We start from the raw sequence: 17,009 nt of genomic DNA on the forward strand, positions 1-17,009 counted from the left end.
AGGCAGTATTTGTTCCCAAGGCAGTAATTTGTTCATTAATATCACGCAGACTGACCAGGATTAAAAATTTGCAGTATATGCAGATGATCCAAGTTTATTCATTTTGGATAGTAACCCTGTGGCACTACACTGCCGAGGAAATGAAATTCTCTCAAAACTAGTGCTCTGGGCCTTAAGTAATGGACGAACTATACATGTGAAAGAAAACCAAGGCAATTGTATTTAAATCAAAGGGCATGCAACTGCCTGCAAATTTTTTGCTCTCTTTAAGTGAAAATCCAATAGACAGTCAGCGATTTTAAACCTTCAGGTGTGATATTCACTGAACATATGCTTTGGGACATGCACACCAATTATACAATAATAAGGCTGTCATGAGTAACAGGTTTAATTTATTGGAATAGAGATGTACTACCAATGAACATTAGGATGTTACTACATCATTCACTTTTTCTTTCTAACATACAATACTGCTTTCTTGTAACAGGGCAATACAATGTCAACTAATATAGGAAAATGTGCTTGTGCCCAAAACAAGCTAATTACAGTTATATCTAGTACTCCTTGGTGCCTTCAGCAGCTCCTCTAATAGAAAAAAATATGGTTTAATCGCTATGGAAAGTTTTATGATCATTGCCTCTGCAAAGCACTATCAAGAGAAAAACGGTGTCAATGTTATCTTCTAATCTGCCTTGCGAAACTTTCATTACCGATACACATATATAATACAAGAAATTGGGAGTGTTGGAATGTGTCACTAAACCATACTAACTACAGAGAGTAGATGCTAAAAAGTGACCACTCCAAAAATGCTAATTTGATCTTATGACCGTGTTAGAAAATCTAACCGAACTAGAATTTAACCATACTTTTTATAGTTTGTTCCTTTGTCTTCTTTCCCTATGTAATCGTTTTTATACAGTTCAACATGGCTTACAAACTTGCACCTTACTTTAACATTGTATAAGCCAGTATGCAAGCTTTTTTTATTCTACTTCATATCATTACATCTGTACAAGGTGAGGGCAATTTTTGTACATGCATTATTCTTTGTTACTACTTTTTTGCTTGCTGTAAACTGTTGCTGATCAAATTTATGCGGGTGAGAACCCATCAAGCTGCCTTATCAGCAGCTTTTTCTATTCACATCTCCAGGTACCTAGCTATATGAGTATAGTAAACTCTCAGTTGTACGAACGTCGGTTTAGCGAATATTTCAGAATAACGAACTTTTAGAAAATCTCCGGCAGTTCTCTGCATTCAATGCGAAAATTTTTCAGTTAAACGAATTTCTGAATAGCGAATATTTCAATTGAGCGAACTTGATCAGTGGACCCAGGCTCATTTTTGAAATCTGTTCAATGATGTTTTGTGCTCTACAGTGCTGGCGTAGCCGATGCCCGCCACCCCCAAATCGCCCCTACATCGGCGGCTATGTGCAGTGTGACAGTGAGCTGGTTACCTGTGCTGACTATCAGATCTGGAAATTGTTTCCAGTGTTCGTCCCAAAGAAGAAGAATGTGCAAGGAAGACGCACTGGCAGATTCAAATCCTGTAATTCTGGCCGAGGCTGCATTGAAAAGTCGCAAGACTTGCAAGAAGTGCACAAAAACATACTCTTTGGACAGCTTTGTTTCTTCTTGTGCTTTAAAAGCATCAGTGCAAACCAAATTTTTTTTCTTCAAAATGAGATAGGCAGCTACGTAATTGTTACGCACTTTGTATATGCTGGTGTACGTATCTGCATAAATTGCATTTCACACTTTTGGCTCAATGTTTGCTTTCCATATTGTAGTGAATATTCAGTTTAGTGAACTTTCAGTGAACTATTTCCTTAGGTCTCTTGAAATTCACTTAAGTGAGAGCTCACGGTAAATTGATTGATTAGTAATTTCACTTCAGCCAAGATACTCATTGTGTTAAAGCCAAATGGCTGAAACTTCCCGCCACGCCTAGGACTCGAAAAGGGAGCCATGACGGTTGTGGTGTGAACCAATCAGCAAAACACCAAAATGGTGACGTGGCTTGGTCGCTTGATCTTGCTTTGTCGAGCTCCACGATGGCAACGGTGATTTAAAGAAGCATTTTAGTTCGTGGCTATGGGCACGTCACATAGCAATCACTTAACGACACTCAAAAGAAAACATCTAGGTGTGTTTGCCGATGGACAGCGTTCATCGCATAGCACCTATGTGGAGTAAGTTAATGCAATGTTCAGAAGTCACTTCCAACCACCAGTTTTCTAGGAATTCAAGGCGCAGATGTATATGTAAGGAGGTTCAAGGGCCCTTGAATCGCCTTTTCCAGATTCATGGGTTTTCGAGAAGGTGTACGAATCCTGGACTTGGAAAGCGCTCGCTGTCGCGAAGAGTTTTCCGCCACGACAAGGAATAATCACCTTACTATCAGATATCCCAAACAGAGAGCGCAGAGGCGGCCGCGTCACTCTCAAGACGACCCTGAAAACGAAACGGCCAAACATGGAACGATCCTTTCAGCGCTCCGCCGCGGCCCCAACGCAACAGTCACGACAATCAAGGCGATCGAGGCAGCCGCAAAAGCGTGTTGTGTGTGCGACCGCACATCTGCTCGCCACCATCCTCCCCATCAACTTGTACGCATGAACACACACGCACGCACGCAGCTCGTAAACCAACCGCACGCAGTGGAGCCCACCGCCCACCAAACGCCGCTAGCGGCTCGGTCAACCAGCGGAACTTCGCGTGTTCGTGCGGCAAACGAGGTTAGCTGCGGTTCTGAAGCCGCCGTAACGGGCACCGGCGTCTAAGAGATAAAACATTTAAACAAACGAAACACCACGAGCTGAAGATACGACGGCAACAACAAGAAACTGAAGGTTGCGCTAGGCGGCGTGCGCGGATCGTAGTTAAAGAAGCAGAAACAAAGCAACGCACGCGGCCTGACTACGAGGTCGCCGATAGATGGAGCCACACGGACAAACTGCAAAGAGGGAGGGAGGGAGGAAAAAAAGTTCGTCTGCTACTAGGGGTCCGCGGAGCCAACATGCGGCCCTGCGGGTCAAAATAAATCAATGTGCCAACGAGGACAGGCCATTGGCACAGAGTTCGGGTGAGCAACCGATTGCAGAGCTGCGTGCGCTTAGTGGTCTTCGGCTTTGGGTAAAGGACTACGACTAAGCCGCACAGGCAAGAGATTAGCGCCGCCCACTAGACGCAAGAAAGCTAGCGGGCCTCGAACGTTCTCCTGTACGTCCCCAAGTGGAGACGGGAAATGTCGAAACGGGGCTCTCTGAAGAGTACAAAGGAAGGAGACGTCGCGCGTTTTCTAACTGTACTTCAACGTGCAGGAAACAACTATAACGCTAAAGACGGGCAAAAAGGAATGACAATCGAGAAGCGTGCGAGGAATACACGCTGGGTGCGTGCACGGGTGAAAAAAAAAAAAAAAAACACTAGACAGACTTGTGAACACGCCTTCGGGGCAAGGCAATTTCAAAACTGCGTAGACACAGCAGTGCAGACGCGTGCTCCTATATGAAAACGCGACTGACTCCTTCCATTACGGTTGTGTCATTTAAAGAAAAATAAACTAAGGGAGCAACAGAGGTGCGGACAGTACGCGAACGCGTGGAAACCAAGTAAAATGGAAACAGACGAGGAGCAAAAGAAAGGAAGGCATCACATAGGCGCGGCAGGAAACTTCCTCGGGGCCACGAACAGAGCATTCACTGGGCGTACGCTATAAGCGAGCGTTGCCGACAAACTTTTTTTTCTTCTTTCGCGTTTGAGCGCTCCTCCCATATGCTTTGTCGTGCTGGGCTCCGTTCTTGTTTAATGTTTTAACTGTTTTTTTCCTTTCACGTCAGGCGGTCTCGCTTCGTCGAGCAAAAAGCGGCGCGCGTTCTGAAAAGCGACGGAGGTGGCACTTTAAACTCCACAGGCACGACTTGTCAACGCCGGTACCGCGCGAGCGACGTCTTCTCGTCGTCGCCGAGTTATCCAACGTTTTCAAACCCAACAGCGTGACGCACTTCGAACGTCACCACATGACGTAGATTCGTCTAGACGCACAGAACCGAGACGGCTTTCAGGAGCGCGAGTAAGCGAGCAGGAAGAGACTTGCCAGCTGATACCACAGTTTTTTTTTTTTTTTCAACGTGCGAGCGAAGTGCTTCGCTAAAGGCTAGCCCTAACCACCGACGCGCACGTTTGCCTGTCGAACGGCGGCTTACGCGCAGGTCAACACAAACATAGCACGCTGAGAGGCTGTGCAGACTCACCGTCATTCTCCTCGTCGTATTTGAGAGCCTTGGAGAGGAAGTCAAAGGCCCGCTTGTGGTGCTGTTTCTGACAAATGAGCAAGTTTGCGTCGGGCTCCGCACTGGACGCCGCCATTGCGTCGAAGGTGCCGGCCGACGCCGACAGATGGCCGTAGGGTCGACCGACGACGTCCTGGCTGCGGCCGCCGCGGAAAACGAACACCAACACAGTGAACACGCTCGTGAGAAACCATCGTAGCAGCCAAAAAACCACGAGCACGGGATAGATCACGTAGCCGCCGACGGTCCTCAGCGTACGCGGTCGGGAAGCATTGTCGACGGTGCCGGCACTCTCGTCAGCGTCGGGCGTGATCTCCGGCGGAGCGACGCTTGCAGCCATCTGCACATCGCCATAACAATCGACTCGTCTGCTGCGCTCGTGCGTGCGTTTTGTGCGCTTGACCGAAAAGCAGACGCTTTTTCCCCTCTCTCTCGTCGCCTCTCTCCATCGCGTTGTAGCGGAGACGGATGGCGAGGCACGTGACCAGAGGCTTTTAGTAGAGCTAGCCCTTCAACCTCCAAGCATGCAAAATTACAACGCACACATAAACGCAAAACGTGGTACTTACAAATTGTGGCGCCCTCTCTTGTTCAGTAACAAAACTACTCATTGCATTTGCAAAAGTAAATTGGCATGCCATTGTTTGTTATTAGCTTCATAGGTGGCAGTGCAATGTTTTGTAATTTAAGTTGATTGTGCACATTTGGAGGAATTGTGAGACAGTAGTCGGTGACCAAACTTGGTGAAATGCGCGTGACGTAGCGGACGCGGACCAATCGCTGGCTCGCATCCAGTTTGGCGCGAGCGCCGAGCCGGTGGCGGGAGATTAACCAAGTTGCCCACGCGTTGTGCCCGTAGCACACGTACACACTTTTCAAGCGACGGCGAGAAGTCGCCTGGGCGCATTTTTTTTTTTTTTTTCACGGCGGGACAGCGATCGATCGATGCAGACGAGCGACTACCGCGTCTTTTCGACTGCGAGCTGTCGTCGAGACTGCAATATGAAACTGTACGGTGCCGCTGCGGCTTGTAGTAGGACACGCCATTTGACGTACGTTACCTGACTTTACCGCCTGAGGTGCTTTACATTTAGTGCAGCTTCGCTATAGGTCTACTCGATTCAGCCAAGTTTCTCTGCACCTTCTGCACCTATTCACGGTGCACTGCACCTAGACCCTCGATTCCCCGAGGTGCAGCAGTGCACCCTGCACCCCCGTGCTCGGTTGAACTGGGTGCAAGGCAAGGTGCCGCCGCGGTGCACTGCACCCTTGAACCTTGCAGCGAGTGGGTGCAGCCCGGCACCCCCTGCACCTTTTCATTTGTGGTGCCGTGCGCCTTTTTCTGAATCGAACAAACCTTATATTTTGCGTTGTACCTTCGCAAAGAGGAAATCAGTTTGTGTTTCGCATTCACGTATTCAAATTTCTATAACTACCGAACGGTAAAGGGTATTCAATACCAACACAAATACTGGTCGGTATTTGTGTTGGTATTGAATACTCATACTCTTATATTTTCTTTTATTGCCAAAAAGAATTGTTTCCGGAGAATACCATTGCTCTGTAGGTTCATACCTCTTTTTTTTTTTTTTTTTTTTTTTTGCGGGGGGGCAGGGGGGTAATGCGGAGAACTCCATATTTAGCCGAGAATGACATTTTTCTGCCATTTGCTTTATGCTTGCGTCTAGGGCTATTTTCGCCTTTTGCCCGCCACTAGTCCTTCGTTATTGGTCCGAAGAGATTTTTGCATATTTGAAACGCAAAATGCACGTATATCGCAAAACAAACACAAAACTTTAATCTATTTCGCTGTAAAATAGAAATTACTCATGTGGTTGAAGCAACAACAGCAACAACAAAAAAAGATGCACGCGAAGCAAATACATTGCATGGAAACGATATAATACAGCCTGTATCTCGAGTTCACTTTTATTTATATTTTTTTTTCTCTTGCATGAAAATCACGCGAAGGTACAACAACTGCAGCTGATACAAGCTAAAGGCACTATGAAGTTAGTACAGTCCTCTGGGACCTTTGTTTGGAAAACGTGGCCATTTACGGAAAGTTATCGCTCCGTTTTTCGCACATTTCTTAATCTTGCTTCGATGCTTGTATTCAACATAAATAGTTCACAACCGGACCAAACCCAGCGCCAAAATGAACATGTGTTAAAGGCAGAACTAAAGAACTCGGTTCACGGCAAGTACTAATCAGGAGAGTAAGAATGTAGGACATGTCAAGTAGGAGTCGATCATAGTCCTTGTTAGTGGCGTCGTATTCAACCCGAAAATGTAATATTCGGAGTTTTCGAATATCTGTCGGCGGCTGAATAGTAGTACCTACTCTATAAGAACGCTGATTAAAGAAAAATAGCAACACTGCAAATATGCTTTAAATGTTTCTTAATTGTTATTGTATATTTACGGGAAATAGACAGCTAATACTGAGACGCTAATAACACATAAATCGGAACCAGTCTTTTTTTTTTTACGATGTTCTTACAGCTAACTGATTAAGGATGAAAATTGTTCCGTAATCAGATTAGTCTGCATGTTTCGTTCACATCAGTAGAAAAACATTGCTTAAGGAATTTCACAATGCTCGCGTTGAAGTGGTAGGATTTTTTAACATTCTTTTTTTTTTTCAAGGAAAATGCTTGGCATGCAGTAAGATACTAGAGTGCTAATTTTGTTTTATGGTCTCTATTCCATTCACAAATGAAACTGTTTTATTCTACCAGTGGCATAGTCACCAATTCTTTTCGGCAGCAAAGGGAGCGGGGTAGGGGGGGGGGGGGGGGGGAGTGTTGTCCCACGACGTTTTGTGCCAGATTTCTGGCAGGGAAGTTGTGCCCCCACCCCCCTACTGGTTACGCGCCTGTCATCTACGTTCTCCAAAATTCCGTGAACGTCCTATGCGCGTATGAGAAATATTCACTGTGGCTCGATATTTTAAGCCACTATTTTTTCCGGACATTCCTACACGATTCAAACATATCCCTGTTGGAACACATCCTAGTACTAATTAGCGACGCTGGCTGCTACATCAAAGTGGATCCAGATGGGTTGCGAAGCTTCGCGGGAAAGGAGGTCCGGAAGCAATCGTCACACACATCAGCAAAAGCGGTTATGGGAGCAGCGACTGAAGCGCAACTATGTGAGGAGGGAGCAAACATTGAGAAAGAAAGAACCGCCCGTGTTCAGTCAAACATAGTGAGTTGCGACCACCAGATAATTGTTTACTTCACAGCAACCACCGTGCGGGTTGCCCTGCAACATGGGCTTGGCGTCCGACGATGCGACCAGCATTCCGCGCCCAAAGGTTTCATTGGCCTGCAAGGAAACGCTGTTCTGCGCATGCGCACGTGCGATTTCGACACACCGTACGACTGACGTTTGGCTCCATTGCTTTGAGCGCTAAAAAAGCTCGAAACGCGCGTCGAGTCGAATTACGGGGCATTTCAACATACAGCTCTAGTGACCGGCCACGTACGAAAACGGACGTCACGCCTTTCAGAATGAAAATGACGTCACTTCCGTTTTTAACGTGTATGGTGCAACGCTACTTTTGTTCCACCGGAAGCGTTCCTTCGTCACAGAGATGGCGCTAAGCCATGACCCGCCATGTCTTGAATCCATGGGCTTCTGTGGAAGCTTTGCTACCAGGTAGATTTACCTCGCTTGGCGTGTAAAAAGGTCGCGTAATACCGCGTAGTGGCGCTGCTTTCACTTCCTTACGATGGCCAAAACTTCGTGACACGAGATGAAAGGAACACGTTTGCCGTGCGTGCAACGTTTTCTAGATCTACATTTATCGTCTTACTTTCTTTTTATTATTATTTCCTTCCGTTGCTCAAAAGCGATCTTGAAAGAAACGCAGGGCGCTTGCAGAGTTCGATTTCGTAAAGCGTGCTTTTCTTTCACCATGCGTTGTCGTCACTAAGTGCAAAAGGATGAATGCGACAAAAGAAGAAGAGAAAAAGCATCGGACGAAAAAGCGTGCTTCGCATGTTGCGATACGAGGGGATGGTGGCCACAACGGATCCCGATGCATCAAGCACACTGCAGAGGTCCACTTTCATGTGTAGGGCACAGAGGCGCTACATACTATGATGTGTTAGCGCGGTCTTCGCATAGACTGGCCTAATAAAGATATTTACTTCTATTAGGTATAAACGAAGGACGTAGCGTTAAGAGACAGAAAGACAGTGGTGGCTGAATTGAGACCAAACCGGAATAGCCGATGTTCTACGCGAAAATAATGTTAAGAAGAAAATCCGGGCAGAACCCATATGGATTGTTCATGCATAACTACAGTCGTATAGGTTCCAGCGTTATTCTAGTGCTGTTCGCGTGCCTTGACGGAAAGTACAACGCTATTGGCGTCGCGCATATACAATCTCATTACACAAGGTTCGACGAGAACATGGACAACCGATAGAATCAATGATAACAATTCGAGTAAGTTCCAAATCATGCACGCGCGTCTTGCGCTCAGCGATAGCCTTAGGCTGTTAGCGAGTCAAGTGTGGTACGCGGAAGAAGGATAAACAAGTGCAAGTGTCAATATTTGCACGCAATATGTCAGTGTTGCACGAAGTATTGTCTTCCCGGTGTTTTCGGGGTGTCCAAAAAGAAGGCATCTAGTATACGTACATATATTTGAGTTCAAATAAGGGGTACGTTGGGTGATGCGCGAAATTCAACGTCAGTTGGTTAATTATGGCATTTGCAGTCAATTGCAAGTGTACCTATGCAAGTGTACCGGAGCCCTATTATTGGTTTGTTTTACGAACGGCACAAAATTTTGCCCCGCTGCCCATGGGAGAAATAAAATTACCACAGAGATAAAATTTAGCGCAAATTTGGGGATCTTTACAGATGAATTTTATGCGAAGTTAGAAACTTGTGCAATAAATAAATCTTTGTAACAAAAAACTTCGTTTTGAATGTGCTAGAAATCGGTATATTTACGCGTCCAAAGGTTTCAAACGGGCGAGTAATATATATATAAACGAGAAGATGGAGGGTTAACCAAGGGGCTCGACAAAAATCGGGCCCCTCGGTTAACCCCTTTCTTCTCGTTTATTACGCAACGAGGGTCTCGAATCCGGCAACTTTAACAAAAAAGTAAAGGACGGAATGCACCGTATTTACTCGAATGTAGCTCGACACTTTTCTTTCACAAATCAACGTAAGAATGCTGCAAGTCCGCTTAGCTAGATTCGAGGATGCCGTTTGAACCCAACAGCCAGACACAGCCGACCGCAGAAAAATCGATACCACGAGGTAGAAAGGAAAAAAAGATCCTCCGATTTTGTCAGGACACAAAGTGAATCGGGAATGTTCGCAACAACGAAAAAAAAAAGTTGTTGGGTTTTAAGTTCCAAAGCCACAATATGATTACGAGGCACGCCGCAGTATAGGTCAACTGTGCATTAATCTGGGGCCACCTGCACTTCTTCAGGCCACAGATAAATCGAAGTATAGACCAGCATTTCTTGCAGTTCACCCCTATGGGGAATACGGAAACCGGGATCGAACCCTAGACCTCGAGCTCAGCAGTGCAACGTTCAGCAGTGCAACGGGATCTATCGTGTGGCGTGTGAGTTCATAAAGACGGCGATCATTCGAGCAAAGGAGTTCGCAAGCACTCGAGGCCTCGCATGGAACAAGTTCGGACGCCTGACTACTACATGCCTCAAACACGTCTGCACCACTCAGTGAGCTAGTGAAACTGGATTTCGGCGGCATGGCGCGGAATTTCGGCCAGTCTGATAATGGGGGAACTCCGAAAGTTCAACAAATCGCGCCTATATATGTTGCATGTTGCTTTAGCAAAAGAACGCCTTTCCTTTTTCTGAAAGTTCCACGTTTCGGGGGTTGGGCTATATACAATAGAGGCCCTGCAGCTTATATTGAAACAAATACGGTATACCTAATATGTCCTACGAGGTGCGTTACATGCAGTCACGTGCACCTCCTCTTCGCCGCTTTGACCGCGGAAAAAAACCTTACAGTTGGACTGTTCTCCTTATTGCGTCTGCAGTATTTGTTCGTTCGAAATAGGAATAAAACCGTCGGACGCCTTTTATCTCGCCACAGCTGCCACTCGCTCCTTGGCCGAAAAGAATGGTTTCGCCATTGTCACGAGAAAGCAAACAATGGCAAAAGGATGTGCTACAGGAGGTCTAGAAATGAGAAGGAAAATGCGCTAACTGTGGCTTAATGCACGTGGTGAGTCGACGGTAAGACACCTGTGGTGGCATGCAGAACAATACTGGCGAAGGCAAACGAACCCAGGTGCGTTTTAGCTTTGGCGTCAGGGCTTGCCCTTATTTACTGAAAGATGAAGTTTGCGCTTAATTCTCCGTGCGAGTTCATTTATTTCAGATGTAGCGGCGCGCGATTACGTTTTTCCGTTTCGTTTAGGCAGCTGTCTGAAACACGTATGCTGGGGGCAGTGGAATTTAGGTAGTTTGAGCACAGTTTTACAGCTTGTGAAAGGCAACAATTGTCATGAGCCCGATTGTAGCACGAAGCTGCAAGAGAAACCCATACGGGTCTCTCAGAAACAAAGCTTGGCCGTTGAGAAAATTAGTACTCGTCCGAAGATCGAACCCGCGACTAACCTTCTTACGGGGGTGGTCGCTCTACTGTCTGAGCTAACCAGGAGGCTAGCAGAGTGAGGCCGAATTAATCGACAACACCAAGCACTGACACACTTTAATACGGCAAATCAGTTCTGAGGAAGTCCGCAAGGTGGAGCAAGGTTCATGAAAGGGAAAAAAGATTACTCAATAAAAAAATTACTGTGTCGTCCTCTCTTACGTCCGTGTCGTTTTTTGTTGCGTAATATCATTTGAGAAAAAAAATTGGCATCCACCCGAAGCTGACCGCACCTTATTCTCTTTTTTTTCGTGATAGATACAATCAATCAAATCAGACCCGAACGTAACACGAAGCTAATAAGGAAATCGATACGCGTTTGTTAAAGTTTTGGCTTGCCTCTAAACGCACAATACCGGCAATACCGCCATAATTTGCACAATACCGGCTAACCAAAGACGTGAACGAGATGGATGGATGGATGGATGGATGGATGGATGGATGGATGGATGGATGGATGGATGGATGGATGGATGGATGGATGGATGGATGGATGGATGGATGGATGGATGGATGGATGGATGGATGGATGGGTGGGTGGGTGGGTGGGTGGGTGGGTGGATAGATGGATGGATGGAAATTCGAGCAGTCCGGACCGTAAGTGACCGGAAGTGTATTACTTTTAGTGAAGTTTGCAGATCCTTGCAATAAAATTATACGTAACTTTGATATGTTTATCCATAGCCCCTCATTATAATTATAGACTGAAAGGGCTTAGTGTTTCCTGTGGAACTTCATGGAAAGAAAGGGCTATTAAAGCTGAGCTTTCTTTGCAAACACCCCCGGCCTTTCCTGACCGTGGCTGCTGGGTGCTACTGCTATAGCTGCCTCGCCGAATAGCTCACACCTAAAAAATTAATTACCTGCCTGATCGAACCTCGATCACCGAGCACAGCAGCCCGATGCTTTAACCATTAGGCCACAACTGCACGCACACAGAGGCCGTGGATACTGTGGGGCATCGCGCGAGGCGTGGGCCCACCGATCACGTGACCTTAAACATTGGGCGCGCGGCAAGACGGCGCGCATCAAGCCACCATCCATATCGGTTTGCCCTCGCATGCTTGCCTTGGTACCCGCAGCGTATCGGCTATAACTACCGTCACAAGTGTCTCGGGACGCTTACAATTCGATGTAAGCGCACTTGGACTTAATTCGGGACATCACGCAGACGGCGACAACGACGGAGAAAATGAGCCCTAAGTTCCAGTTTAATTCTTACTGTAATAAAGAAAGGGTGGGGGGCGGCCTGGGACTTGCAAGTACAGCTTTTATTATCTCTTTCTCATAATGTGTGTATAAAATAGACGTACCGTTCGTTCACATGCCCAACACCTTTCTGAGCGAAGCAACGCTTCCTCCACGGTTCCACGGCATCGCTCATGCATCGGGGGAACTTTTCGCTCCCATGGCGAGGCTCTCCCGAACTGACGGGGCGGATTGGGCGACTCGTTGAGTAGCACCTGTGCAGACAACACATTTAATTGGACGAACTTGTTGGGCATTACGAACATGTAACTGCGTTCAACAGCCTTGGGATATGTAATTGAAGGACGCACATATCACATACTTTGATCTCATTTTATTGAAAACCATGTGTCATTAAAATGTATGATGCACAGGAATGTGATGCTCGATCGCGAGCATCACATCGTGTGGCATCCAAAAAGTTAACTTTCTTTTCCGTCAACGCCACAGAAGTAATACAACCAGATTTCTTGTTCTTTTTTTAAGCGAATAGCTTTCTCTTTCTCTACCGCCCGTTTTTGTAGTTGGCGGCAGTCGGTGATCGGCGATCGGTGGTCGGCTATCTGTGGCTGATGGTCGGTGGTCGGACTTGCACAAGGACGCCGAGGAAAGAGGCGCGGACTCTCGAGCAACCAAGTTGTACGGAGGGAGGAAGGGTCTGCCACGCGTGAGCTCTCGCAGAACCGCGTGCATGGAACTGCGTTTTGGGGAGGGGCGAGGAGAGGAGAGAGGAGAGGAGGGATTTCGCGCGTGAGCTTATTTCGTTCGTTCGCTAGTTCACTCGTTCGTTCGCTCACTCGTTCATAATTACATTGACATTGACTTTCGTTGACAACTACACCGCATCACCAATCGCTGTCGACGACTTAGGCAAAATATTTTGTCACATGCCACATTCGCCTAGATAACAAACCTTGCCCGTTGATGGTGTATCAACACATGACCTGCTGCATACATTGTTTCCAGTTTACTTTGAGTTGTATGTTCGTTTGGTAAGTGATGGCACTTAAGCACCGATCACATCAATGTGTACCTAGTTATGTACAGAGAGTCTTTAAAAAGTAAAGTCCATTCAACGCAATGAAAGCTGCCAAACAGCGAAGCTGGTGGTCGTTTGCTCAAGTTTGAACTCGTGTTTAGCGCGATTTTCATGAAAGTCTTTTGTCTCGTTGTCGTCGTTTTACTAGACTCGAGCTTCGGTTCCGGACTGCGCACACTCTTCAGTTGCGTGAGGTTGTGATCAGACCACAGTCTATCACACACCGTGCAGCTGTGGCCGCACTCACGGTCGAGGGATTGTCTCTTGAACCGTCCATCGGCACCCTCCGTGGGAGTAATCTCTCTGTGCCTCTATATACTATCGAAGTTGAGGCGTTAGCTTGCCTCTGCCTGGCGCTTGGCTCGGGTTGCCTTCTCTTGAAAGTGTGGCTTGGCTTGCCTCCACCGGCGCTTGGCTTACGCTTCCCGTTCTCGATCCTCGGCGGTAGCGGCTTCCTTCCGCTGGCGCTTTGCTTGCGCTCCTAGCTCTCGAAGCACGAGATTTGCGCGACGTCTGCGCTGCCGCTCTCGTGCGAGCTCCCGCTGCCGCCAGCGCCGAGCGGAATCCATGGGGCGAAAGGGCGCGCGCCGGCGGAGCACCTGCTCCTATACCCCTCCCCCCTCCTATGGCCTATCCTCCATAGTGGGTTTGTGTCATTAACTTGCTCCCTATATATATATGGTTCCACACAGTGAAACTGTCGAATTGAACTGAATAGGGATATTTGAAAGATGCGAGCTTCGACTATTGAATTAAAACCGAATATTTCCTTGCTTCTCAATACAGGAAAAAGCAGAGGTACACGGAGAAGGTGGAAAAAATGTGCTTTGCTCTATGAATTCGCGCACTGCATGCTATTCGTAAGCCCCATCAATCGTACAGCCTGTAAGCTTCGAATATTTCCGCCATTCCAGGTCGGCTCACAACGGGTACTTCCATATGTCGTGCGCCGGCCCTCTTCCATGGCAGACACCCATCAGTAACCAAAACAAAAATTATGGAGTCTACCGTCCTGTAACTGCTCGGTGGTCGCGGGTTATCGGAGACGCCGCGTATTGGAAGATTCCGGATTATTTACGCGAGCGGTTCCGCTTTTGCCTTCGTCGAAAAGCGGCCACCGCGGCAGGGGCTCGCACCCGCAACCTTGCTCTCAGCGCCTGAACGCCACATCGGCGGTTCCAGTAACAGATTAAAAGCCCAGCATTTATAGAACATTCCATGAAAACGAATATCGAATTCTGGAATCAAATTCGATACGGAACTATAGGGTACTATACTCGATTACTATATGAAATTTTGAATATACGCCCACCCCTATTTTCGAGGCACCGGCTCCCAAGGTCCGTTAGGCTTACCTTCCAACAGTCTTCAATGGAAGCCGACATTGTCAGGTCTTTTGAGGTCGTCAACGGGCACGGATAGCATGCGGCTGCTCTCCTCGCAGGCAAAGCTGACCCACGCCTATCCCTCTCCTGCTAGCCGTGGCAACTCCGGTGAGGCGGACGTGAGCGCAGCGTTGACCAGCCGCGGCAGCGTTGCTTTGAGGCCGTTTGATGGTGGTGGTGATGATTATGATAATGATGACCACTCATTAGTAAGCGGCACATACCCAGTAAGGGGAAAAATATTTATTAGTGCGAAAGCATTAAATAGCCCATGAGGCAGAAAATCCAGGGTTGTCGGAGGGACCAAATGATATGGTCTAAAAAGGGCTATGAACCCTCGGCCACTAGTGGCAGTCGAACCCTAGAACTTTGGTGTTGATTAAGGTGAAGTTAATAAGGGCACAATGAATTAAGGTAGAGTTCATTAGGGCAGTCGAACCCGCGACCTTTGCTGGTAGTCGAACCCTCGACCTTTGGTGGGAGTCGAGCCCACGACCTTGCGTTGTGGCACAATGTCTAAGCATCGCGCGGTGGTCGTAATGCTTTCGCATCCATCCACATAGGGATGACTAAGTGCCGCTTGACATTTTTATATAAAGATACCTACAGGGCCTTTTCATGGGGCATTGAGGATGGGGACACGGAATAAAGTACACAAATAAACGTAATTAATATCAAAGCACGGTCCAGAATTGAACTCGATGTAAACGTATTAAAAACAACGCCAGCAAGGAGTGCAACTTAAGAAGCCTTATCAGTGGCAAAGCTCCACAACCGGCGCGTTAAAAAGAGCGCAAAAAAAAAGCAATTGAATGAAAAGTCAGGTGATGAATGTTTACAAATAAATATCAGGCTGGATTTTAGCGACTAGCGCTGTCTCAGAGAGTCTTAAGTTGTTGCGATATTTCGTTTAGATTCTGCGTTGTGGGTCTCCCATGTATATCTCGAATGTTACCCCATATACGTGTACGCGATCTAACTCGTGGGTCACGATGTATGCCTCCTATAGCGCGATCCGTCATGACCGCGGGCAAGTGACCGCGAGTGTGGGTCATCGGATACCTCACGGTCACCCGCTCACACCTGAAACTACATATACCCACTCTCAATGACATTGACTTACAGTTTTACACGCCTGAAATGAGTTTCGGTGCGAAATGAAGCGTCCAGCATGAGCGATCGTGTCGTGTTGCAGCTTTGGAAGTGACATGGAATGAACACGAATCACTGCCGTGTGACACATTCGTCTGGCAGTGTATTAGCCAATGCCGCTCATGGGCCATGGCGGCAGATATGACACATACTTTCAATCGCAGAAATCTCGTACAGTACGTGGCCTTCGGGGAACCAGCGCTGAAACTTCGAAAGCCAACCGCAGTACCTTAATTAACGCAGACTAACTATAACGAACGGATGAAACAGTATTCAGTAGCACCTGCTTCGATTTCGCATCAGGAAATTTGCAGCTCATATTGAGGTACACCCTATAGGCCAATATGAAAGGGGACACCTCACATCTGCGTTCGAACCGCGTTTCCAGTGTCCGAGACAGAACCTCACTGACGGCTATCTTTCACGTTGTTCTCAACTTGAAGAATCGTGCTCGTTGAACTTTGTCTCGTTGTTGAAGCGCACACAGAGAAAATTACTCGTTTTGAACACAAATCCGGTGTTCTCTGTCGTATTTGCCGAGGCGTGTAGATGTGCCAAGTTTCTGACCTGACAAGGCACGCACGTGCGTGCTACAACGTATTACGCGTTTATTGCGAGGCGCATTGTCATCGACAGGGATTCGCTGGATGCGTCAGGTCACCGTGAGCTAGAATCACGCGTGAGCTTATTTCGTTCGTTCGCTAGTTCGCTCGTTCGTTCGCTCACTCGTTCACAATTACATTGACATTGACTTTCGTTGACAACTACACCGCATGTGTAGTAAAGCTATACTACACAGCAAACGGGTGCTCGTATTCTATTGTTCAGAATAGCGCGCCATTTCTGTGGCCTACCTACCGGACGGTGTCAGCATATTTCGGTACAGCACACTCAAACTGCCGTGTAGTGCCTCCTGACTAGCGCTTGTTCCAGCTTTAGAATAGGCAGCTGGCCTGTTCACTAAAGAGGACTATACTCGCGGATAACTTTTCCTGGCTGTGAAGCTAAAGCTACGGGGGCGGAGCTTTCGCACATGGTTGTATTAGTACTCTATGTAGTCCGTGCGAGCTTAGCACCAGTTTCGATTTCTCCGACCCCCCCCCCCCCCCCCCCTCGCACAACTTCTTTACTTTCGCAAAGGCAGAGACAAATAACTCGGCGAGAATCAATGTTTCTGTGCATACGACATGTACCGAGCTCTATCAAGGAAGCCTGC

The 17,009-nt window shown here is 47.3% G+C and overlaps 1 protein-coding gene across 3 annotated transcripts in view; it reads right to left on the reverse strand.

The window, feature by feature from the left end:
• Nucleotides 1–14,787, reverse strand: part of spas (spastin) — a 114,498-nt gene extending 99,711 nt beyond the window's left edge. For 2 of the 3 annotated variants that reach the window (XM_055062533.2, XM_050191621.3), the window contains exons 1-3: nucleotides 14,612–14,787; nucleotides 12,283–12,432; nucleotides 4,262–4,640 (exon numbers count right to left, since the gene is read on the reverse strand). In XM_055062533.2, the coding sequence (XP_054918508.1) occupies nucleotides 4,262–4,640; nucleotides 12,283–12,432; nucleotides 14,612–14,641 (559 nt within the window). In that variant the 5' untranslated portion in view covers nucleotides 14,642–14,787. The remainder of the gene's footprint in view (nucleotides 1–4,261; nucleotides 4,641–12,282; nucleotides 12,433–14,611) is intronic. The other variant, XM_050191619.3, reaches the window with a different exon arrangement.
• Nucleotides 14,788–17,009: the final 2,222 nt, after the last annotated feature.

This window comes from Dermacentor andersoni, chromosome 10 (assembly GCF_023375885.2).
Source record: "Dermacentor andersoni chromosome 10, qqDerAnde1_hic_scaffold, whole genome shotgun sequence".
NCBI lineage: Eukaryota > Metazoa > Arthropoda > Arachnida > Ixodida > Ixodidae > Dermacentor > Dermacentor andersoni.